General features: G+C 48.3%; 1 protein-coding gene across 1 annotated transcript in view; it reads left to right on the top strand.

The window, feature by feature from the left end:
- The window catches only part of LOC126577746 (BAI1-associated protein 3), a 66,426-nt gene that overhangs the window by 9,326 nt on the left and 30,392 nt on the right, over window positions 1-26,708 (top strand). Inside the window, exons 3-4 of the mRNA XM_050239618.1 lie at window positions 5,295-6,498; window positions 21,757-21,982. Coding sequence (XP_050095575.1) covers window positions 6,135-6,498; window positions 21,757-21,982 — 590 coding nt within the window. The 5' untranslated portion in view covers window positions 5,295-6,134. The remainder of the gene's footprint in view (window positions 1-5,294; window positions 6,499-21,756; window positions 21,983-26,708) is intronic.

The following is a 26,708-nucleotide window of genomic DNA, read 5'->3' as shown; positions in this document are numbered from 1 at the left end:
ATACGATGTTTTATTACTTCCGATAATGATCGTCTCGAGCCGTGCCCGGAGAGGTCGCAGTGGCGATGGTAGGTGCTGCAGCCCAGCCATCTCCAGACATCACGCGAACGTGCCGAACCGCTCGACTGACCGCTCCAAACGCCCGAATCCTTGTATCTCCCCATCGTCGTCGTCGTCGTCGTCTTAGTCGTAGCATTGGAGCATAATTTAGTCACCTCATCCACCGCATCTCATTCTTTTTTCTCTGTTCCTGGTCCTCGGACGAGTGTCCGGGGAAAAGATCCTTTTTTTCCCGCTCCACGCTATATTCGTTCGGAGCGTCCAGCAGCGTGAAAAATGGCCAAATCAGTAAAATAACTATTAATCCTTCGCCATTCCATCGGCCATACGACCGTTCGGTGACGGACGGACACCCTCCAATCCGGTGGAATCCGGTGGAAGGGAAAGTTGATTTATTTTGTTTACTTCTGCGAACCGTGCGGTGCCGCCGTCACAATCAGCTGCCACTGGCACCACAATTGGTCCGCTGGCCGACCAAACAAAACCGGAACTCAAGCTCGATCCCAGCTTGTCTGACCGTTCCCTCACGTACCGTTCCGAGAGTCAGGCAGCCCGAGCTGCCCAGCTGCTTTCCGAGAAAAGCCAATCAAATGGAAGGGAAATGATAATACGAACCGGGTCCACAAAATGAAAGCATAACATATAATTTGTTTAGCTACTTTAACAGGAAACTCACCGCGTGCAGCGTTCACCAATCAATCCGACGGACACGGCCTGCGAGACTGATTGACAAGGCACGCAATGGAGCATTTTTCCCTCCGAGCTTTTCCTCACCGTTGTTATGTCTGATCACACCGGACAGCAAAGCACGTAATGAAGATGAGGGCCACCGTGGGCCTAAATAATCCAACAGACATTTTTGGGCTTGCAACGCGCTTCTTGTGGTCTCTCTATCCGATGGCCGTGGTATGCGGTCAGCTTTTCTTTTCTTTTTTCTTCTTCTTTTCAATTTTCCTTCGCTAATTTCATTGCCATTTCGGAGGCAAAAGTGCCGTCGCAAAGCAGAAAAGCAGAGCAACCGGCGAAATCGGGGGAAAAAAAAGTTTGGTTTGGCACTTGGCACCGACCGACAACCATCACGATCAGCAGTAACGGAGTGAAGGCCTGCTAGGATAAGCAAATAGGGCTCCTTTTCCACCAACGGACCAACGTCAATAACGCGCATCAAGATGGCGAACACAAGGGACGAAAAAAGAAGTGTCCAAACCCGCTGCGGAAGATGAGGATGATTGTGAGTGCCAGACACGCTCGCGCTGCCCAACGGCTGGCGGCCCCTCCATAATGGAATCTAATGATAATGATTGTCGTCTGGTGTGATAAGCAATTGCCAAGTGCCGTCTCGTTAACCTCTTGAATCACGGCTCCTGTCATTTGATGGTCACTTCTGAAAGTGAAATTTCATCAAATGGGCACCGGGCGCGGTAACAAAATGGCGCCACAATGACACTCGGCCCACTTGGCAATTCCATTCAATTGCGCTCATGGTTCGTGTTTTTTGAATCTTTAAAAACGAATTTAAGTGAAATATTTAACTTCTCTGTAGCCTCCTTTTGGGGTTTTTTTTTTGCGTTCCCAACTTTATGCGACTTAATTTGCTCCAAGGGTTACATGCCGGTGGTTTTCGTGACGAGTTTGCATGATTGTTTTACATTATCAGCAGTCTTCAAAGGGCCGGCGGGATGGTTGGCTGGATCGTCGTGTCGTGCAAATTAATTCCAAACACGAACCTCGTGTGCTCGTGCTCGTGCCCACGAACCATCCCCTTCCCCCTGTGCCCTGTGTGAGTTGCCGGTCCACTTTTTTGTACAATTTGTTCTGGAATTAACGCGTAATTGAGGCACGCCATTCGTTGTCACTAACACAACCGGGCAACAGGGGACTCCTGGTGTACAATGCTTCCGCGTGGCACGCAATCCGCGAAGCAGCGATTGCCAGAGAAAGCTTCCATTATCGCAACGGCACGCCTAAGCAAGTTGATTAGCGAAACGGGCCAAACACACACGCAGCTCCGCCACGGCATGTTCTAACAATCGCTCTGGCCGCGCTGGATAATGTTTCATAATTGTTTGGACCGTAAAAAGTTCGCTTTATTTGTGAAACCTTTCCTTTTACAGATGCAAGGTTCGTCTTTATTGGTCCGCTTCGAAGTCTGTTTTGACTCCTTCTGTTCATGTTGCTATTAAACGGTTCCCATTTTAATAATCTGCCTTCCTTGGAGCATCTTTCTCGTCTGCGCCATGTCATTCGCTCACCTTACCTCCCTCACCAAAAAAAAACAGGAACCGAGGGTAATCATAGTAACAGACTGGCCATAAAGACATTAGATTGCCTAACCAGACAACCGAGATAATGGCTGGTGTAGAACAGTGGCACTGGCAAACCGGAAGGCTGACAATGAGGATAAATGAAAAATCCGTTGCTCCGTGCCCAGCATAAACTCGCTCATACACATCATCAGCAGCAGCAGCAACCAAGAACCAAGAGAAGCGAACGCTGTTTTCACTTCCGGAAAAAAAACCCCGAACCGTCAAAAGGGCGAGCTGTGGCCAGGGATTCCTACCACTCCTTTTACCCTCATCGCAGCGCGTCTGATGGATCGTCCTGAGATGGTGCACCGAGGAAAATTAATCAACTCGTCGTTCATTAAACATTCACAGTAAAAAGGGCGATGGATGGTGGTGCTGGCTGATGCTGGCCGCCACCGAGATTGTGCGCGAATTTTCTTTATTCGTTTTCCGGTCTTCCGCCAGCAGCAGCCCAGTCGTGGCAAAGGGCCCGGTGGTTCTAGTTGAAAATGGTTTTACGACCCAATTCACCTTCGCGTCCGCTTTCCTGCAGTACCTTATTGCCCCACTTACCAGCCAGTGGCTGCGCGCGCTTCTGAGAACCAGTTTGAGAACCGTTTACCCATTTATTGAATATCCCTTCTCGCGCTCTCTCCAGGCACAGGCACACACTGCCACGCACTCAAACCACACCTTCCGTTGGCAGCGTCTGGTCTTGTAATTGGAATTCTGCTCACAATTGCTGCTACTCCCTGGTTGGCCGCTTCGAGCTTCGGGCAAGGTGATGAAATGAAATTTTCTAAAAGGAATGAAGAGCGGACGAGAAGGTCTCTCCGACAACGGATCGTGATCGCTTAAGTATGTTTACATTGGTGACATAGAAATTGCTCTCTCTGTCTCTTGCTCTTTTTCTCTCTCTCTGGTATGTTCCTGGAGTTCCATACACGAACACCACTTGGCCTAGCGAATCACGACACATTCCTGTACCATGTGCTGGCGTGTGCGAGGGCTGACGAGCCCATTGTCATCACAACGCCAGAAGGCCATCGAAGTGGCGAAGGGTGGCAAGAATGGGCGCCTCATCTGCACTCAGAACTGCGGGACACTCGGGCGCTCGGAAACCTTTCAAAAACCTTCCTAACTTTATCAACCACAAAACGGGTCCCCGGGGGGGGGGGGGGGGGGGGGGGGACGAGTGAGTGGCAGACAGCCAGGGAAGGAGGATAATAAAAGCTAAACAGACCAATACGTATGCGTAAACTTTCTTGCATACATATTTGTGTAGGTGCCACCAAGGGGAGCAAAAAGGACTACAAAACACACAGAACACGTTTGATGTCTTCCGCATTCGCACCAGCGATCTCCTCATCCCTAGCTACTTCGGGGCGTTTATGGTGTTCCAGGAAAGGGAGGCGAGAGCTACTGCAAACCCCGGCGCTTGGGCTGGAATGTAGCTGATGGTGGTCCTGCTCCTGGTCCTTGTCCGGAATTTCCTTGGCGTGTTTTTTGTGTGTTTCTCGCATTTTTTTGCGGACAGGAAGATGGCTACAAACATCAAAGAAAAGTAAATTCTCTCCTTAGTCTCTTAGATTCTTTCTGTTTTAGCGAATGATCCTCTTTACCGAATTATCTTTCGATGGTGAAGCTTTTTCGCACAAAACGCTTGAGTGGAAAATGTTGCAATTGTGCGACGATCATGCAAGGTATTAAACCTGACCGACGAGTGCCAGTATGTACAACACTGTTCCCATGATTCACAGTAAGCACAGTTCTGGAATGGCCACAGGAAAATAGCTCTACTGAAGTGCCTTTTTCCAAAGGAGGTCTCTAGTCCCCGACTAACGAAGACTAGCCAACCAACTAATCCGCCACATTGTATGATGCTTTGTTATGCTAATGCTAGGCCATCTTACTGGATTTTGTTGGAACTTACTTCTCCTTCTATTTCCCTTTTAATGCTTCTCACACGCAACCCACTCAATAAACAGTCTCGAACAGTCTGCACGACACATTAAAGCAATGGAGCATGTAACAATGGTCCCATCTGCAAACGCAAACTCTCTCCTGTTGATCGTTCTGGTGCTGGTGCGCAATTGTTCCTCAAAAACATTGTTGCATCACGCCCGCTCGTGTCGTGAAGCGACCGGATAACAGCACTAGCGCAACGTAGAAGCATTTGCGTGTGCATCTCCGGCCATTATCACACTCATAAAAGCTTAAATCCCGATTCATAACGGCAAACAGTTCCGCCTCTTCCGCTTCAGGTGGACGAGACGAGGGTGCCACTGCATATAACTCAAATTCTTCTCTTCCTCTTGCACCAGGTGCTTGGTGCGTCGTATTTCCGGAAGTTGTAGTGCAGAACTGAAGAGGGGGAAAATAGAAAGAAAAATAATGCTCCCGGAAGCAAACCACCGTACAGCATGAGCATCCAATTTCCGTGCGAGATCGTGCGCTGCACTCGGTGCATTTGGTGGCCACCGCATTTGCTGATGCAACATCACGATTCCTTTTAGCGCGCTCAAACGGATGGATACCATCGTGGACCATCAAACCATCTTCCCAACCACCGGCGACTGCAGATATTGCGGAGAGCGTGTGGAATGCAAATTTTGAGATCTTAATTGAGTTTTCCCGAATGGTCTGGCCGAATGGTTGGTTTCCCGTGTCCCTTTGTTCCCCTTTTTTATTGCTCTACCATGGCGCCATTCCGATGCATTGATTTGGCATCGCCACCACACCAAACGATACCATAAATCACAAACATTTCCAGCACAAAAAAAAGCAAACAACAAACAAACTGCAGAGAAAACATCTAAGAATCTAAAGCAAACCGATCGTTTGTTGGGGCGCAGTTTGTCATAAAGAAGTCACGTGGGTTCCAATTTTATTGCTAAGCACTCATTCCCCCCCCCCCTTTTTTCCTTTCCTTCTATGTTTTCTTTGCAGAAATCGAATCCATCTGGACCACGGGGACAGCGACTGAGAGCTTGCGCCTTGCCTAGCGACGACGTTACGTGGCTGCAATGCACCGAGCCAACGGGCTTCGCCGCGCTTCGCATAAATCGCTTCCCGGCCAGTGTCTGTTCGGCCAAAAAGCTACCTTTCGACCAACGGAAACTTTACGAATGAAAGCCAATCCATTCCGACCACCACTAACGCAAACCCACTAACGAGACATTTCGGTAGAACATTCTCCGGACCGAACCGGAGTACAGAGCCAACGGCATAGTTACGCGCACTAGAGTCACATCGACAAAAAAGCGGGGAACGTGACAGACAAAGAAGGCTGCCGTCTTTGCACACCGATCTGACACCGATATTGTTTACGAACGGCTACTGCTGCTGCTGCTGCTGCGACGGACTACCAGCAGCAGCCGATAGGACAGACACAACAAAAGAAAGAAGAAAGCGGACGCGAAAGGAGCAACACAACATCGTAGTGCACGTGCTTGGAGCATGAGCTTGTAAATACAGTTCCCAAACCAACCAACCAGCCCGTCAGCCAGTCTTGACGCCAGTAACGGGTCAAGTTTTATGTGTTTCCGGCTTTCCTTTCCTTCCTCTCTTCTTTGGGCACTGTTGGAAGACACTTGAAGTACCAAACGGGCATTAGGCACGATCCGCACCGAGTGCACTGCACAACCAGCAAACGGCGAAAAGGACATTCGCTTTCGCGGCCAAGAACGCTCAAGCTGCTGCTGCTGCCGGTGGTGCTCGTTGACGATAAGCACGAGATACAACAGTTGACGTGTAGAACAGTACAGGAGGGCCACAGGAGCACACAGGATGAGCTTCTTCAGCTCGCTACAACAGTACGTGACGAGCGGTGTGGCTGGGCTCGGGCTTAACCCGCGCCGCTTCTCACTGTCACGCCAGGAATCGGCCGAAGGTTCATCCGGAGGGCCCTCCGGTGGCCACTCGTCGTCCTCTTCCTCCGTCACCTCACCGTACGGTGGTATGGGTGGTGGTGGTGGTGGCGCTGGAGGGATGGGTATGAGTGGTGGTATGGGCCACAGTCCGGGCCTCAGTCCAGGTGGGCCCGGTAGCAGTGCCAGTTCCGGGATGTGCTCGAGCCACGGTTCCGTCAGCTCACCGGGTGGGACGGTGGGTACGAGTGGTGGTGGCAGCATGGGATCGACATCGGGCACCGGTAAGTACTATCCTGCCCCTTCCCATCATCTCTCTTCACCCATTATCGTTGTTCTGGTGTCCCCCGTGCATTGCACGTAAAAAGGTTAAACGTCACTTCCGCTTCCGTTCTCGAGGAGCGGCGTCACCGCGCAATCACACATGTTGTTGTGTGTACTTGTGCGAGCCGAGAACCGAGGCAAGATACGGCACTTGAAGCCCCCCCCCCCCCCCAGAGCTCCAGCGCAACATCTGGGCATCACATATTTTGGAGCGGTCGAGATGCATGTTACGTTGCTGGCCCTACCCGTGGGGGATTTTTTAATGAAATATGGCTGCTCAGGGCTCGCATGTTGGACCACAATATGAAACAGTGCTGGAAATGCCGGGCAGCTCTTCGGTGGGTCGGCGAAAACATTTCTGGCAGAGAGATGATTAAGAACCTGACATCCAAGGCGTTAGGCTGCTAGAACATGATGGCGGCCCGTACTGTTACGAAATGTTAATGCAAGGTTACAATAAAGTTGTTATCGTGTACGTGCACAGTTAAGATGAAAGAGATATATTTATTATCCTTCATTTCATTTTTATTCATTTCATAATAAGCCTACTACTATAAGGCTCTGCAATGATCAATAATGTTTCACTTTAAATTTGTTGCGACAAAATAATAGCCATGGAAAGGAATTAATCGATTCAAGATGCATTAAATCTCTGATCATTTCTGATAAGCTCTCCCATTTTTCCTGTTAACTAAGTAGACTGACAAAGCCTGTTGGTATATTATTGACAGTCGAAATAAATATTACTATCGTGTATGAAATAAATATTGCAAGGCGCCAAGTGAAAGCGTCCAGCAAGCCAATGGCACCGCACTGCAAGCGATAATATCTTATACTTTCGTCAGTATACTTCATCTGTTGCAAGCGAATGTGCATCAAGAATGATAAATGAGACGATGAATGCATAAATGCACACATTGCATTGCCTGGTAATGTCATGTTATTCAATCTTCATCAAGGTATGCTGAGGATATGTTTACCAAATGCTCCAAACTGTGAGCCTCCTTGCTACTAACCCGAAAGCAACCTCCACATCACAGCAAACTGTGCGCTGAAAGCCATTTCGCCTGAAAAGTAGCAGTCGCTCCCCCGTGCCATAAAAACCGGACCCCCTCGAGGCTTGCATAAATGAGCGGCAGATAAAAGATTAAGCAAACATTCGTTCATCCCGCCACAGCCAGCCAGCCAGCCAGCCAACCGGCAGCTGCCAGGTGCTGAAGATGGATTATGTTGTGACATTATGTGCGAGCGAGCGAGCGAAAGGAGCGAGCACTCGTGCCGGTCCAGTCCGGCCCATCCCCTCGAGCGCAACTCATTCACCTGTCACACACTTTAGGACCCTGGGATGAACTGAAGCAAAAAGGGAATGCTATCCTATTCAGTAGCCATCACATCGGCCTATCTGCAGCCAGTTGGTCGAGTAGCGAAGAGAAGCCATTCCAGGGATCAGACCAGAGTCCAGTCGAGACCACACGACCGTATGTTGATTTTCGAATGTAAAAAGACCCGGCCCCGGTAACCGATTCTCCTGCTGGAAAGCAGAGATGATACAGTTGGCAAAAGAATTATTAATCATCAGTACCAGGAGAAGGGAAGCGGCGGCCGATGGCCTCAGGCAGTCCGCTTGTAATCCGGGACACCTAAGATGGCAGCAGTTCCCTTTCATTTCCCAATTTAGTTTTTTTTTTTCGTAGCTGTCCTCAAAAGTCTTCTTCCTCTTTCATCGCACTTTTGTGTCTGTTGCTGGTGACGCGACGGTGGTGAAAAGGGGAAGTGCTCTCTTCCTTTTGTCCATCACATCCACCCACCATGCCGACGCACTCTAGGGAAATCCTGGCACGAAATTGAATTTTCGGTGTCCTGACTTGAGCCTGGCCAGCTTCATAACTGGACAAGGGATCGATTGCTCCTTTGAGGTGGGTTGTGCTGTCGGGCAGAAGTTTCGCTTTTTCTTCTTCCCTGCTACTGCTGCTGCCTCGACTCTTTCGTTAGTTTGCTTTTGAATTTGAATTATTTATTTCCCTTTTTTCGGTGGCTGGCCAAGGGGGAAGTCGGTGGGGAGGTGACCAAATCCAAATCAAACACCCGATAAAAACTCGAACCTCATCAAAATGGCAGGGCGAAATGGTTCTACCACGCGGATGGAGAAAGGAATCGGAGGAGAAGGATTGATATTATTGCTTGTCACACCTTTGTCCCGTGGTGGTGGGCCGTCAACGGTGAACGGGCGGGCGGAAGGTTGAACATTGCATCGGCTACATCGTCCACCGCCTGCCAGAACCAATGTTTGGGATCCGTGATCGACTGAACAAACAGCGCTTTCCATTTTAAGACGTCCGCTGACGTCCTTTAATCGTTTTTGGTTCGTTGTTGTTCTTTGAAATGTGATGCCAACAGCGCGAGAGAAGCCGTGAACGAACTTAAAGGAACGGAAATTTACATTTAAATTAAGCGTTACAGGTTTCATCGGGATAGTAAATAAAATAAACAATCAATCCAGCATTACTCAGAGCATTAAAAACACAACTAAATGGCTAATCAAATCAATAGATACAACGGTAAACTTTTAGAAAAAAGCATATGCTAGTTGATCAAAATGGAATGACGTTCTGCACTGAAACACTTACATTATTTGAACCAACTTATGGATCTCAATCTCGATATCAGACATATGGTCCACCCTTTGTCCAGCTACATCACTTAAACATGAATTCACCGGCTGAGTTTTTCTCTGCACATTCTTATATCCTGCCAACCACACCAGTGCCAGAGGTATCTTATTGAACAAGTACAATTATAAACATTATTTAAATGTTAATTTAAAAAACCTGGTTCAAAACACAGAACAATTATGTTTTGTAAAGCGGAAATGGAAAAAGAAAAAAAACTAGAAATATGTATAGAAAAATAGTTGGTTAAACGATGTTTTGTCATGAAAGAGCAGAGAATCAATGTAAAAGCAATAGAAAGCACAATCACCTCGTATAATTGTTCTCACTACCGCAAACAGACTGGATGCACATGCAAGCAGCATTGCATAATATTGCTGCAATTTTTATCATAAAACCTCACGTTGCTTTCAAAATTCCGATACCAGAGTCGATAAATTCCTTCAAATTGCAGAAACCAAATCGTTTGGTTCCAAACATCCGGTTATCTGTTGCATACACCGGCTTCCTCTTCAACACTAGAGTACGACGCATTCCCGTGCAGTATCGCACGCCAAATTCCCCCCTTCCCGTTAAGCTGCGTGAGCTGAAGGATCGTTGAACGTCCAACCACACAATATTCTATAGAGCAGGAAAAACATTTCCCCGAATACGACCTTGCACTGGCACGAAGGAGCACAAATTCTTCTCCACCACTCCAGCTACTCGACATTATTTGGTTCGTATTGAGGGGTGAGAGGAGGTCGGGTGGCATTGGAAGCCAGGTTTTGGGGGTGGCTATTTATAGACGTGTTTCGGCATTGCCATTGCCATAGCTTTCCACCGTTACACCGGAGAGTGCGGGAAGTGCTAGCGAACAAACCAACCGAGAAACTCGGCCAAACGCCTAACATCGGTCCGTGGCACTAGGAACACAGGAAAAGCCGCCCCTCGGCGCCCAGTCCCTCGACTGTGGAACACTGGAATTAACTTCGTGGAAAGATTTTCTACGAAACAGCTCCACGGCTCCGCGTGTGCCGGTCAGTCTAACGAACGAGATAAGCTTCTAGGGGATGAGAACGTACACGGTCCACTCTGCGTTCCTGTGCGTTCCATCCTTCGTGGTGGTGCGCCGCGACAATCTGATTCCCACGCTCCGTAATGGCATTCGCATTCGAACACGGCCGGCGGTTGAACAGAACGAGAAACAATCAACCAGAACCGGACCGAACAGAGACCACACCTGACCTGTCAGCCAGTCCAGGCGTGCAAACATAAATCAATTCAACATTCGACGGTTCCTCCCGTGAGCACAACGCCCTGTCGCCTGGCCACGGTCACGGGTTCGGATCGAAACACCACACATTCGAATGCGAGCTACGTTGGCCATATTTGATTCTCGCTGCACGGTTCGCATTCTCACGCGCACTCGCAAGAGCGTACACCGTACGGATGCCTGTTCATTACTTAGCTGGGGTCCTCGCCTCGGGCCGGTGCGCCGGTGATGCCGATCGACGTGGAACTCGTTGCCACGCGGCTTAATACATCGTGGGAAAAAAGCGGATTTCGCTTTCCCACCCACCCCCCGGTTGTCGGTATCGTCTTTTTCGTCGAAAGAGCTTTGGGTTCGCTTGTCGTACAAGTCCTCGGCTCCGTCCTCGCAGTCCACGAACGAGAACGACGGTTTCGCAGAAGCCACGCGTCAGAGCCGCAGGCCGCAGCCTGTTGCCGGTGAACGCGACTGTTGGTGGCGTCCAAGCGATCCGTCATTAAGTGGTGATTTGCGAAAGCGCCAGAGCGCCGGTATGTGCACGCTTCTGGGATGTTTGAGGTGTTGAGTGGCAAAAAGGAGGCGGAAACGCCATTTTTGCAATGGAATCGTAATGGTAAAAGCCTCCGTCAGTAGCGTGCCCGCCCAACGGAACGGCTCACTAATGGTACAATTACACTCACTTAGACCGCGCACGGAGTGGGCGTGCGAACACACTCAGTGCCTGAAGATACTAGGGCTAGGGTGTTGTTGGTAATGGCAGCATACGGTACGGTGGGGTGCTGGCACTGGAACACCCCTAATCAGGGGTATGTTGGCAAAGATTCCAGTAAAACAAAGGGAAAGGAGGGGAGAAATAATACCTTAATGCTATTATCATTGCTAAACGATCACGTTCCAGTTCCGCACGAATCCTCCCCCGAACCTTAAGAAACAGGAGCGGGGAGGGCCCCAAAAGTTCTAAGAAAAAGAAGCCTCGAAGCGTCGGCCAAAGGACCAAAGTTGACCAATCAGTTCCATCTTTGGCCTCCCCGGTTGCTCAGCATTCCGGAAGCAGCATAGCACGGTAGCATTCCCTGGGCTTAATGCAACAACCAAAGGCTCACTTCCATTACTGGCCACTATAATTTATGAACTAACAGAGGGCAGAGAATACCGCGCAGCTCTGCACAATAGTGCGAGCTTCCTCCTCGCTGCCATTGGCAATGCGTCTCTCAATCGCTTCTTTCAATCGTCTTAAGAAGCTTTACTTTCAAGAAGACCACCACCTCCCCTTCGCCCCTTTTGGTTTCCGGCATCAACAGATCTTTTCTTTCGAGTGCAAGGAAGCTTTCTTTGGAAGATTTTTTTTTTCTTTATTTCCCCTCTTGGCGGATTACGGTGCGACTGTACCTACTGGATGGATGGAATGAAAGGACGTTGGTGATATTCAAAGGGGCATTGGGACCTGCGAATGGTGTGCAAAATTATGAACTTTTCAATTCCTGTTCCGAGCGTTAACAAGAGCTCTTGACAATTGTGCGCAATGCAATCCCAAGAGACACGTTGCGAGGGAAAAAAAATAGAAATACCAAGCTAGTAAGCTTCTTGTAATTTGTTGTATAAATCGCGCAAAATATGTTATTTTTATGTTTTAACTTAAATTATATTCTTGCTGCAACAGCATACTCAACTGTTGGACGATACAGCTAAAGCCCCGCTTTCCTTCATTTAGACCAAAAAATCGCTCGATTTGTCACAAAATCATCATAAAAATTGTACAAAAAATGTAAAATTTTATGGTTATTGTACTACGAACAGCACTTTTGAAGTTAATACAACAATAATACAAACAAAATGCACTCTTGCCAGTGACTCAATTATCAGAAACATAATAATCGATATTAAAACGTTACATTATTAGTACTCGCGAGGCACTTGCGTCAAGTTTTAGATAGATTTTTCCTCTTTTGAAAGCATTTTGAAGTACCTAAAGTTCATGATGGTTTTAATGATTTAGCCGAAAATCCAGTTTTTCATATTCATTTAAAACAAAGCAACAAAGTGTATGCAAGTAAACGCAACGGAATTCTACTGGATTCCTACGTTTAAATTAAACATTATGCAACGAACGAATGAAGCGGAAATTTGCACTAGATGCACTAATACTCTGCCGCATTCATCAAAGCCCTTGGACAAACAGCACCACAAAGTGAATAACGTAATTGACACCCAGCTGCAAACTGATTAATATTACTACCTACATTTACTTCCATTCCTTCTCTCGTGTTCTAGTCTACACCTTCACCAATATCGCCGTCTCGTTGCAGCAAAAGCTCCATTCATTGCCGGAGTGCACGGAAAAATATTGAAAATATTTAATTAAATCAACCACCACCTGCTAGTACCAGGAAGCCACTAGTGACCACTGTGACGGCGACTGCGGTGCCGGTTGAACAGTTTGCTCGTGAACCGCTACACCATTAAACAGAGGATAATGTTGCCAGGCTGACCGGGACTGCAGCCGGAACTTTCCAAGTGTTGGCGTACATGTTAAGCAGTAACAATAAAGGAAGAGCTCTTGCTGGTTAGCAACAGTCGGACGCCTAGTAGCGTGAACCACATTGCGTTCGCTGCGCAGAGACACTCTGTCATTCGAGTGAATGTTGGCGTGCGATCTCTCTTCGTGGAATACGATATTGGCAGCTTATTACTGTCAAGTCGACATTCGTTGGATGGCACATTTTATACCGTTCCACGTGGACCATTTTCCAGTTAACGGAATTTCCTAGAACGGACTCCATCTGTACTTGATATTTTATTTTCCCCAGTAGAAAAGCTTTAAAAGAGTTTCGACAACTGAAAACGCGTTTTACATGAATAAATGAAATTCACACTGTTTTCCATCGAGTTTATGGCGCATTCGAGACGGGCCAACCCTATAATCAAGCCCATTAACCGTTTACACAAAGAAAAACACCATTTCGTGACACGAATGGTGAGACGGAGGGCGCAAAAATTAATGTCGAACTATCAAATTGAAACGTTCACACTAAAAACGAACCCCCTCATAAAGAGCGCTTGTTTGGGGACCGGCAGGAGCAACAAAACGGAAAAGGAGGCCAGAAACAATCCACACCATTTGATGGACGTGCTGGAAGGTCCATTGAGGTCCGTCCGTACGATGAAGTGCCTTCCACTGATTGCGTGTCCAGCCTGACCGAACCGGATACGAGGCACGAAGCTCACGTCCCGCTTCACAGCACCAGCACCCCAGAGTTTCTTTTTTTTTCATTCCACTTGTTGGTTAGAATGAGGCACTTCACCCAGAAGAGTAAAGTTCGCCAATTTCACTCCGAGGGAGTGCGAGAAAAAGAGACGACCGATTAAATGAGGGACCGTGGGAGGAAACGTGAAAAGAAAAATATCATTTATTCAGCTCCACTTTGGCCAAACACCTTCGTCGGTGGGGCACTCGAACTACCTAAGGGGTTTGCGCGCGTAATTTGGGCTTTCACGCCACGAACCTGATGGTTCCGATTACAGATTCGGAGTGTACGGAGTGTCGAACAGCCATGGCGACGACGACGGTGATGACGCGAAACGCGATCCACAATCCAATCCGCCCCGGGGGAGAGAGGAACTGGCAGGAACATAATCAAATATTGTGCTCCACGCAAAATGCTTTAATCACTGCCCCCCCGTCACGAGTGGAACGAGGAGTTGGTCTCGGGCGTAAATAAATTATTCCGTTGACCATCGGTGGAACACGAATAGCCAAAACACGATGATGTGGGTCATTTCCGTTGCGAGTACGCCACGATTGAACGTTCTGCAGTGACCGAGCTACATAAAATGATTCACTCGGTCACATAGCATGGCATCTAGCGTGGAGCAAGGCAGCAAACGCTTTACGCTTCGACTGGCGGTTGTGATGGCGCCGGCTGGACTAATTAGGATTCCATGTCAATCGTCAAACATGTCGCCGCACACTCGGCCGCAACAAGTGCCAAGTGCGGATGAAAATGGAGCTCGAATGTACGGCGCTGATGAGGATAAAAATGTATACCAGAATTGGCCAGCATTTAGTTTCGGTCTAGCGAGTCGAATGAGAGGGTTCCATCGTCTATACATTTTTTCACAAAGGTAGAAACATTTTCACAACATTTCATCATTCACCACATAATGGAATTTAACAATTTCTATTTTTATTACAAACCCCTGAGAGTATGTTTAGTATGATTTTAATTCCCTGAAATTTTACCGGTTACCTGGCGCCTCCATCATCGGTTTCGGTTTTGGTAACGGAGCTACATCATTTCATATCCCCCGCGCGTTGGTGTTTTTGCAACCAGTTGTTGAATTGTTTTTACTTCTCTGGTCACTAACACCTGCTCCGGTTGGGCTTAGGTGGGAAAAGCCAGTTTAAAAATGCCACGCTCTTCCAAATTATGAAGTGAAATTGCCCACGGTAAAGTTAAATGTGCTATTTTTTTTTAATCACATATAATGACGGACAAACCGTATGTTTATGTGAGCTTCTTAAAGGACATTTTAAGCTGCTTGTCTTGCGGTGTTTCAAATTGCAGAATGCGAGCATTTTATTTCTTATTTACTGCGCTCTTATCTACGTCGCCATTAGAGCTGATTACTGGCATCTCAGTGTCAGGCTATCGTTTAATCCAGTGGTCTCAAACTCGTGGCCCGCGGCCACGTCCACAGAGTATATGTTTGATGTATCTGGTCATTAATTGTATATTCTTTGTTATTTTTTTCTATGCACAAGTTGGAATTAAAAATCTGTGATATATCTACAATGACAATAGCGTTCGAAAACTTGAATAAAGAAAAAAATCTCTACATTTCAACATTCAACAAATGACGGAATTTGATATCCTTGCCTTATTTAACCGTTTGAATTTCTATTAAAACCCCTAAAATTTACCAAGTACCTGGCGCCTCCATTATCGGGTTTTGGCAATGATGCTACATTTTTTACTATCCTCGGCGCGGTGGCCAGTTTTGGAATAGCCTTTACCTCTCTGGCCACGAACTCTCTCGACTATTTAAAGGACATTTGAAACTTGTTTTGTGATGTTTCAAATTCCAGAATGCGACCATCTTATTGCTTATCTGCTGCGCGCTTATCTACTTCGCCTTTAGAGCGCATTACTGACGCTGAGAAGGGTATCCTTTAATCAATCCATCTGAAACACGGTAAGCCAACGCAAACACAACCACTTCCCAGCACGAGCTTTGAATTCTCCGCCATCTTCTGATGGAATATTGGTAAAGACATTAACCACAAAGACGGAATACCCAGTGGCAGCGGCAGCAGCAGCAGCAGCAGCAGCAGCTGAGGGAACCATCTTGGTCAACAGAAGACTGCTTCCATCGCGCGGCAACTCACAACGATTCATAAATAACGTAACTCCCAGCAGTGCTCACGTCGCATCCACATCCTACCAGTGATGCCCTCTATTCCCATAGCATCCAAATCTCCCGCCAAACAACGCACATCGCACGTCCATTAGCGTCACGGGAAGTGGCTCGCTGTTCGTCTGGCCCGAAAATTGATCCTGGCAAATGGGAAAAATGAACAGACGCCAGGGAGAGGAGGAGAGATAGCGACCGCGCGAGAGGCCGGCCGTACACATAAAATGCCGAACAAATATTAACTAATCCCTCTGTGTAAACGGTTTCCTGGATCGTCCTCCCGGTCCCCCCTCCCGGGTCCAGCGAGTCCGAAGTCGTGTGCGTTCGTAATCGATCCGAGAACCACCGTTTCCGATCAGTTCAGTGCGGTCCAAATGGCCATAGGATGATGTTGACGCTTGGGGGCCCTGAAACTAAACGGCAACCGTGGCGGCCAGCAGAAAGTAGACGAATTGGGCATCCTTCCTTCATCATCCTCTTCGGCAATCGATTGCCATTTTGATTGCCATCAGGATTTACGTTAATGCAAATCTCATGACGACGCCACGTGGCTGACGTAACGTAACGTTGGTGGTTGGTGCTACCGCCAGCCAGCATCAAAGGAGCCGGCGGCTCACCAAAAATGAGAGAAAAATGATGACGTCTTGATAACGGAGGTTGGGGTTGGAGAAGATATTGAGAACCACAGAAAATGGGGAGGTCATGTGGTTGGTGAATGTGTTGGAGCAAGCATGGACTGGATTTATCGTGATCAATAAGTGGTTTTCGATACCGTCGATCGAACAGTGCGCAGTGACTGGATGCTAGAACTCACACAAAAAGCACTTTGACAGATCTGCACAAAGCTGTGCTATTGTCACGTACACAAACAAACAATAGGGAATTGTTGTAGTGCCGCGCACGGCCCGGACAATTTATGCCACGAAGCAGCACCAAAGCAAACTTACAAGCAACTTTGTCAGGGGCTCTTCCCGGGGTGGAGCAAAACCTAAACGGAACAATAATCATTCATCATCTCTCCTCTCCTGCTGGCACAAAGAATGGCGAACAATATTCATACTTCCCCGGTAAAGAACCTCCTCGTGACATGATTTGAGCGGAAGATAAATTCCTAAATGTCCCTCCGGGCATCAGCCCCCCTCCTCCCCAGCTAGTGCTGACCTTTTGATGGCTCCGGTACTCATCATAGAGCGCATCGCCTCGAAGCGAATCACCTGAAAACAGTGTGTGCTCCACCGCTCAGCACACGACATTCTACGCCGACAATGGCATCATAATGGCAACAACTATGGCGTTGGCCTCTGTGACAAAAATCCGAAAGCGAAAAAAACAAACTCCACCAGCACTCAGTAGAGTAGCAGAGAGGAGAGGGAGAGAGAGAGCGAGAGCACTCTGGGGTCACAGCAAAAACAGTGAAACACACGGGTCGCGATGGCTGCTGGCAACTTAACTTAAGGAGAAGAAAGACAATACGTCGCCATTGCTCACGGTCCCAGCCGGAGCATGAAGAGGTTCCAAAATGAGTTTTGTTCGGTGCTCGCGTGGTGGTCCTAGGGCATGAAAGAAGAAAAATAACCAGCGGATAAGGTAGCAAGAAAACAGCAACATTTCTTTCTCTCTTTGTGTTGCTTTCAAAAGAAAGGTAAAAGGACCCTGTCGGTACAAAAAGCTTCTGGTGCTCAACCAACCACCAGCAGCGGTTTAGCGGTTTCGGTCCACCAATGTGCTTGTCGCGCACATCGAAACACACGAATCACCCTCGTGGAAAGTGTCAAAGTGGCACAACAGTACCTCGAGATGCTCTCGGAATGTTTCTGAAACGAACATCAAACATCGGAATTCCTAAACGATACAGTGCTGGTATGCTGGTGACCATCCTGCTGGTGAAGCACCTTCGAAAGAAAGGAATTCAAAACAAAATAAAAACCAAAACGCCAGTTATAACTTATCAGTTCTCAGCCCGAGCATCAGGCTCGGAGTTAAGTCATAAGATGAAAGTTGACGAAGGAACGGCTTTCAACAAAATTAAAAGGATGTGTTACAAAATTCTTTGTGAAAGGGCACGACGATGAAAATGAAATCCCATCCCACCGGAGGAAAAGAGAAAGAATGAGTGAGTGAAAAGGAACCAATTAGTTACTAGGGATGGGGGGAGTTTGGCATCTTCCATTTCTGTTTATTTTTTGGAACCAAATGCGGCCGCTCCGCAGATTGCGCATTGTGTGCGGGTGCTAGCACCGCTCTGTCCGGCTTCCGTGGCAATCCGTTCAACCCCCGTTGGCCAGTCACCCCACCGGATCGCGAGATCGAGAAGCTGCTTTTCCCAGGGAGGTAGCAAACTTCGTGAATAAACAAACAGTTAATCCAATTATAACGCAGCGATGCGTCGGGCACGTTGGGCGCAGAATTCGAGGCGGCAGTAGCGGGGCTATATTTTACTTTTCACTTTTTCTGTCCGCGCGCGCTCCCGCGCTCGCCAATTGTTTTCTTTCGCTTTCGAGGGGTGCTATGAATTGTCGAAGAAACGTTCAGGGGACCCACCGAGTGGCACAACAGAAAAAGAGTATTGTTTTTTTTTTTTTTGTTATTGTGACCTGTCCTGTGCCCTGCCCTGTGGCTGTTGTTCTAAATTCATCCTTCTTTTCCGCAGACTGTAGTTAACACGCCGTTCTGCTGTTCTGCCTTCGCAATTCCACTATTTACTGCAAAACCCTTATTAGCACTTTTGGGGCGACTTTTATCTCCGTCGGCGACCCTTGTATTCTTGTGCGAGATGTAATTGAAGAAATTGCTTTCCGGCTGTCCGGTTTCTCTGCCAATGGCCGACCGGCGGTATAAGGTTGCTGCTTTCATTGCCGTAGAGCGAGGGCTATTAGTTAAATAACGCTTTTTTCCCCCAAGGAAATCCTGGCCACAGTATGAAGAAGCGAGCTGCATTTGTTAGGAAAATTTCTTCACAGAATCTGAATCCAGATTCAGTCAGGGGCTCCATTGATGCTTGATGTGGCTTCCAGCTTCCACTCAGCTCACGTACTCCGACACTATACCCCAAGTCCCTTACACTAAGCCCAAAAAGCTTTCGAAATGCGATTCATGGAAATGAGTCGTTCCCACTGATGAACGCCCTTTGTTGGCGCAAGAGCTTGGCTTCGATTTTCCACACACAGACACACAATCCCGGTGATTTTCTTTGTGTTTGATAAAGAATCGATTCAATCCACTTGTCTTTGACATTCGAACAGGACGGCGGTTTTGAGAGCTAGTTTGCATAAGCTCCACTAACTCGCTCCCGTCTCTCATTTTGCGTACGCGTGATTGAAGCTTCGATTCTGTTTTGGGAGAGGAGCTTCAAGGGTTTTTGCATAACAATAGCCTCGGCGTGGTGGCGTGGATGAACATCCCATAACGCCATCGGCACCATCATAAAGCATTTAGTGTTGGCCAGGGGCATGTGGTTGAGAGTTGTAATAATCATTACAATGACCGCACCCTACGGGAAGCACGCGAATCACAATCCAATAAATGGAAGACAATCTGAAGTGGTGGGAGAGAGCGAGAGGGCTTCATTTGAAGCCTGCATTCAAGGGCCCTTCTAGGTCCCTGAGAGATATCTCTAAATGGTTCCATTTTGTAGCCTTCATTATCATAACAGACACTGTCCACTAGTGACTGCCCGTGGAAGCGCTTTGTCGTAAATTGAGAGCCGTCATCCGGACGGTATGCACTCGAAAAAAAGAGATGAACTAGTTTGGAGACCCTCTGTCTGTAGTCAAGATGACAGACAAAAATAAATGCTTTGTCTCAGGTCCTCGGAGTGATGTGCCCTCTTCTAATTGCACTTCAACGGACATTCCATCACTAACTCGAGTCCGAGACTCGCCCGTAGCGACGCCAAGACGCATTAAGGACGCATTAAGGAGCCCGAAGGCCAAAGGCACGAGTGACAATCAAATGACACATCAGATTGAAGTAACAACAGTGTGGTAAAACATTTGAACAAGAGTTCCGTACCGGGCCAGAAAGGCCACACGATCCCAGGCCACGCAAGTTGCTGTCATCACGCTCCACGGTAACTTTGGTTGAGTTATTGCGGCCAGAGTGCACCCAGCAGCAGCAGCAGCAGCAACACACGTGCCATGCCGCTACTTCCACCGACACTACCGTTGCCACGTTACGATGGCGGTGGTGGTAGCGAACCGTTGTCGTGGCCCGGATGTCTGTTTATCCGGTGCACTTTGTGGCACTGGCACTGGCTCCCCTCTCGCTCCACATTCAAAGCTCGTTTGCCACGGTTTATTACATTCGCTTGGATACCAATGAGAAGGGCATTGAGGTTATGGTTCGCAAAAGTTACGAAGGTTTTCCGCGATCCCGACCCTGGTGGCTGCCTGTGGTTGCTGTGCTGTGTGTCTGTGTCCGCGGTCGGTGTTTCCTTCTTCGTTTTGCTTTTTGGAACAATCGCAACGGTAAAGTTTCGTCCGAAAGCGAAATCACCGCACCACCTTCTATTGTATCGACTAACGCCGATGAGGATACGTGGGGTGAGCGGTAGCAAACAGCGTTTCGGAATGCACCGATGCCGGAATGGATGTTGCTACAACTTCCGAAAACAATTACAAAGCCATGCCAACCGTATGCAAAACATCGTCACCCTGTAGTTGGCGCGCTGGCCCATCAAGCACTGTGCATGGATGTGGAAACAATCGACATACACATAAACACAGACGCAGTCGTACTAGAATGTCGTATTCAGTGGAGAAGGGTGCGCCTACTAGGTTGGTAGACGAGCAACCAATGCACCCAATCATTTCCACATCTAGGGCCAACCATGGCTTACTATACAAGGGCATGTACTGTTTGCTGCAGAAGCCCAGAAGCCACCATTCCGGCCCGGCACTAATAGGGCGAACCTCAGCATCAGCAGCAACACTCCTAGCATGCACACCAAGATGGCAGGATGTTCAAATTAGTGTAGACACACATAATTCAATGATTTCATTAGGCTACAATAGCAGGCCATCCTTGCGCCGCACAATCCTTGGGCCCTTTGCCGTGCTCCGCCACTTGGCCGAAGTGCACTTCTCTGCAGGTGCTTGAGGGGGCAAGGATTCAGGCGCACACACATGGGCTGTGGTAAAGCCCGAAATCAGTGGCGAAGGGTTCTTCATCTAATCGAAAGACGCTGCTTCACTTCCAATGAACCATCGGGTAGAACGGCTCATACCATTCGACCTTTCTCTCTCCGCAATACCGCTCCACACCGCAAACCACCAGCGTAATTCAAGGGCTTAGAGCGAGTCCGACGACTGTCAGGGCCTGTCAGCGTGCAAGGGCATCTTCTGAGGTTAGAGCTGAAGATGACGTTTCGATCGTTCACTTTATCGGGCTTTAAATTGAATGAAACAATCTTCTGTTGCCTCTCACTTATCAACCTGTTCTTCCAGTCGTAAGCCCTTCATACACGCATTAAACTGTTCAACAGAATTTACCTGTTTTTGATTGTTTTAATAACAATCCGATCGATAGTTGGCGAAAATTAAGATTGAACGAAATTATTCGTATCGCACTTTTTGTCTCGTATTTTTTGTAGATTGTCAGTACTGTGATTGACAACCATGATAAGTTTCACGTTAAAATAATGATTAGTTTTTGAGATATGATTTTTTTTGTGAGCTACCAATGGTGCATTCTTCGTTATTCGCTATAACATCGAAAATCCTCTTATTTATTGGACACTGTAGTATGTACCTACTCGTCTTTTTTTTTATTTATCACCCATGTATCACGAGTATTGAGAGCATTCAGTAACTTTTCTTGCAATTTTTTAATCACCTCTCCCTCTCTTTCTCTTCCTTCTTCGATCATTGCGATGCACCACAACGCAGCATACGGCAAAGGATCAGCCCCGTCGACTCTGGCCGCACCAGGCACACCACCGATTCGGCGCCAATCTTCGGGCCGCGGACTGGACGCACTGGTGCCCCCGCCACGCCAAGGCTCATTCCGGGGCCGCAGCTCACCCATCAATCCTAACCCACCGGACAAACCCTCGTTCTCGGTGTGGAAACGGCGACCATCGTGGCCCGAGGTGGAAATCAAATCCTCATCCGGGTAAGTGCGCACATTCGCTGCCGAAAGGTTCTCACTGCCACCCCCGGCCCATGCCATCCAATTCGTGTCCATCACCAGCATTCTCATCGCATCTCTCGCAGCGTTTTGGTCGAAATTCCATCAGTGCCTTCATCTCTCGCTCTCGGTCTTACGCCTCGTGTTCGCTCCCGTTCCAGCGAGTGGAAGGACAGCATCTGCTCCCCCCAAAACCAACCATCCGTCTACCCTGACTGTGTATTTGTGTGTTGGTGTGAATGTGTCTCTCCCCGTACTCGTTCTCGATCATCTTCTTTCTACGAATTGCCACGATCGGCGACGATTTATGTGCGGATGCGGATTTATGCAAAGAGTGGCACAAGAGGACCAAAAGCGTGGTCCACTGGCAGGCACAGAACATGCGTAAATTGGTTATTCATAATTTATTGCTTGGCCAGCTTATTGGCTCATTAGTTGTGCGACGACGAGCCTTTCCGGCTTCCACTTTCACTGCCCTCTACATTTTTCCATGGAATGGGAGAGCTTGTAATCGTTTTTTCCCCCGTGAATTATGCCAAAGCAGAGCCTTTTGGGTTTATAAATCACGCGATGCCATTTTGGGAGCCTGCTGCCCAGCTGGTTTCACTCGAAGTGACCCAAGGTCAACACGATTTACGTAGAAACTTTCTGCTGTTCCTTCCTTCAGCAATATTTATTTGTATTAAAAATGGAACCAATGAAAGGCATTTACGTCGTTCGTTCTTAGCACCATTACGTTATGCATCACGGATAACAGCGGAATTCCGGCAACCGATTCCGGGTATCACGATCTTGTGAGTATTTGGTGTACAACAGATGTGATGGACGCGAACCTGTCTTGAATTTGCTTGGAAATGGCGGTACAGCAGATGCGCTTCGTTGCGCATAATTCGTTTAATACGGTTCCCAAAAACCGCCCCTCAAATTTCCATATCCAGTCCCGTGCTCTAGCTCCACTAATGTGTTCTATTAGTAGACGGCAACGAGGGGGCGACAGTAAATCACGGGATTTCCGTGGCTCACCAAGGCCCACCGAGGACACACACCCACGAAGGATCGTTTAAATCAAATTACGGACAAGCCCATTTTGATGCCGTGGGCCACGCAAACGCGGTTGTGCCTCGCGGTTGGTTTTCCTCGTACAAACAAAAGACCGAAGCCACAACGCAGCCGAAAAACATTAAACTTGCGCCGGCATAAACAACGCGGTCGCTGTGGCCGCGCTGGAACAAAAGCTCCCGGAACCTGCGGAGCCCTCGTCGTCGTCTCACGATCACAACGTGTATAATGGCGTCCACGCCGTGCGAACGGCAAAAATTCATTAAACTAATTTCTTTAATCTTCCCGGTTGCCACCGTAGCAGCAGCAGGAGCAGCCGCCCCGTGAACCGAAGTTATGCGCCGTTCTCGTACCCCTCCTGGTGCACCTGGTCAGCGGTAGCACTACTAACCCCCCACCAATGCGGGCTGTGCCTCACATTAATGGACTGGACACCGCAAACGGGGCGCAACCGGAAATACGGCGATACCCCCACGGTCGTTGCGATCGTTCGGGTTTGACGGGGAACCTTGGGCCACCTGCCGCCAGGTTGCTTCAATTATTTTCGATGAAAACCACACCAAAGCAGGCCACTGCGCTCGGTTGCCGCAGCCGCGAAACTCTCTCTCTCGCTCATCAGCAGCAGCAGCAGCAGACAAACAGAAAATGTACATAACCTCATCAAAGCGCAACGCAACCGTAGCGTGGTGTGGCTTGCTTGGATGTACAAAATTATTTTTAAAAACCACAAACACACCACCATGTCTGTGTGCATGTGTGTTCTGGGATGTGACAATCGTCGTGTGGCGAAGGGAAACCCCCATCCCAACACAACCCCTTTTCCATGGTGTCCTTCTTTAAAACGAGGAAAATGGTGGCCAATAAAGTCTATGATTGTGATACTTTTTGGGGGACACGAATTTGGCAGCCATGGACGGCAATAACAAATATGATTTTATTGCACAGCATAACCACCCCTGTCACCCCTCGGGCGGTTATTACTGTCATAGCGTGGTCCGTGGAGTGGTATTGGCAAAATTAATAGCATCCGCCAGCCGAAACGTGTCCTTTCGCTTTGTCCTCTTTAGAAGGTCTATTGGAAGCTATTACTGCTCCAAAGCGACACATTCCGGGATCCGGGAACCTCCACCACAAAGGAACGCAAACAATTCCACCCATTTAAACTTCTATCGCTATTGGAAGAAGAGTTTTCCCATTTTTTAATTGCTTTCCGAACGAGCGACGCCACGCTACAATCGGATACAATCGTGTGGCGTCTAGCAATCGAATTGGAATCGAATTCCCCGCTCCCCGTTTTCCCAACCTCGGATTAGCGTTCCGGAACCAGCACCACGAACCACAATGATGTGGTGGTGGAACAGGGAAACAGGAGAAAACTCAATTCGAAACATCTTCGATACGATGGCCACTGGTCCGTTGCGCCAAGAGGAGGAAAAACGGAAAGGAAAGTGGAAACTTTTCCAGCAGAAAGCACACACCAACAACAACAGCAGTGACGCCAGGTTGAGTCACCGAGTGTCCGAGTGTTATTGGCCAATGGGGTGTGTAAGTGGGAGCTGGGGAGAGGACGAACACCGATGGACAGCACTGTGCGACTGGAAAGAAGATATCATCCGTATTCGTCCTTCGTTTCCTCCTGCAGCCAGGTCAGCACTCTCCAGTCCAGTCCATTGTGTCCGATGGATTCATAAAGTTTGCTCAACGAAAATCCTTCCTCCTCGTTGCAGAACTGCTTCCGTAAGCCCATTCGCCCAGCCCAGCCCAGGATAAAAGGGATTCTGCTGCATGATTTAACTTAAAAATGTCTCTCCCTCTCAACCACTGGTACCTTCTGCTCATGATAAAACCATCATCATCACCCCCCGTCTCGGTTCTAGCCCCCCCTAAAGACATTAGAAAGGAGATAAACCCACCACGCGTTCACCAAGAGCTGACCGTCAATAGCGCCGACACAACGTACAGATTAAGAGACTTCCTGAGTGTACGGTGCACGCCTCCGGTCACTGAGGGGAAGGAAATTATAAAAAAAGGGATTCACGTTGCCCAGTGAGCCCCCTCCCGGTGGACCCTTGTGATTCCGGACAATCCCTTAAATAAATAATGAGCACCGGGGCCAACTGCCCCGGCGTGCGTGCATCTTCTGGGGACCTGAGGTGTTTCGGCCAAACATTTCCCGTAACCCATTTCACGCACACTGCCCCGTCATGCTGGCCATTGTTTTTGGGCGATCCTTTTCTCAGGTTCTTTCTATTCAAAAGCATGCTAATTGCTTCATTTGCCCAACGCTCTGTGTGTGCGTGAGGGGAGACCACAAAGAAAATCATTAAAATGTCCAGAACAGCCGCTTGTTCCCGGAGAGAGCGCTTGTTCTTTTACGTGGAGTGACCATCAGATCCATTTGCAACGTAACACACCGAGCATGAGAGTTGTTCTCATAGCTTCAGAAGCCAGGCTGAGAACAGGGTTTGGTTCAAAAATTCAATTACCACCAAGTGCCGCAATCAAACTGTGTCTGCGTCCCGTCATTGTGGCGGCTCCTTCGCTTGAAACACACATGATGGAAATTACATGCCAATGGAAACTCATCTCCAAACAGAAGGCCCTAAACCCCTGCACGTACCCGCAACCATCGTCACATATGAGCCAAAGCTTCTCTAAATTACTCAAGGCCCTTCTCTCCTCGGGGTCGTCACTCATGTCGCTGTGCGCATGTTTGCCAGGAGATTGAAATTTTTGGACAGCATAAATAATTGGTACCAAACGGTCCATCCACTGTGTTGCGGCTACGAGGACGATGAAGATGTAGAAAGAATCGTGATCGTTCTCGTCACCGTCATGCTCAATGGTACGCCGCCACTGGTGGCTGGCCGTCCGGTTCACGCGTTTTACGGTTACTGCTGCCCTTGTCTTCACCTCGACGCATTGTGAAGCTCTGCACGGTGATTAAGCGAGTGGTGTGAGCGAACTCTCCCCCTTTCTGCGTCAGAGTCGTGTCCATTGAAGTAAGTTATTTTTCACTTAGTAACCCGAATAGCAAGGCCAAAAGCAAAAAAGGGAGCACCTTTTTTCACTAAAAAAAAACATCCCTCGAACCTGCGTTGGGTTTAGTGAACCTGCAGGAAAATATTTATTTTGTTCTCCCACAATTACACGTCAAATCCTGCGCACCAACCAGCTCGTGTGCGTGCAAACCCTGGTCAAACAAACCAAACAAGGATTTGAGGACCCCCGGACTGACCAAGGAAACGACCAATGGCGGTGTGCGGAACGCGGAATTTATTGTTAGCACACAGCAGCATTATTTTGTTTGGAGTTATTTGATGTTTTCGAGGAGCAGCACTCAGGGATTTTCGGAGCAATGCTGATAAGCCAGCATGCGTCAGTCAGTTCAAAGGGATGCACGATTTATGATTAGCGTGGCGTGGTGGCCACCTCCAGGCTGCTCCAGTGAAATCACGGCATCAGTTTTACGATTGAGCCGCATCAGAAGTATAGGATTCCATCTGTTTGCTTTTTACGACCCTTCCAACTGTTTGTTACATTACCACTGAAAACCTGCCCGCGCTTCGACATTTAATTAGTACTCGGTTGTTGACCATTTGCCACATCACATGCCATTTCCTCGGTGCCTCGTTGACACGCTGCTAACCAA

This window comes from Anopheles aquasalis, chromosome 3 (genome assembly GCF_943734665.1).
Source record: "Anopheles aquasalis chromosome 3, idAnoAquaMG_Q_19, whole genome shotgun sequence".
NCBI classification, from domain to species: Eukaryota; Metazoa; Arthropoda; class Insecta; order Diptera; family Culicidae; genus Anopheles; species Anopheles aquasalis.
This window is presented reverse-complemented; position numbering and strand designations above follow the sequence as displayed.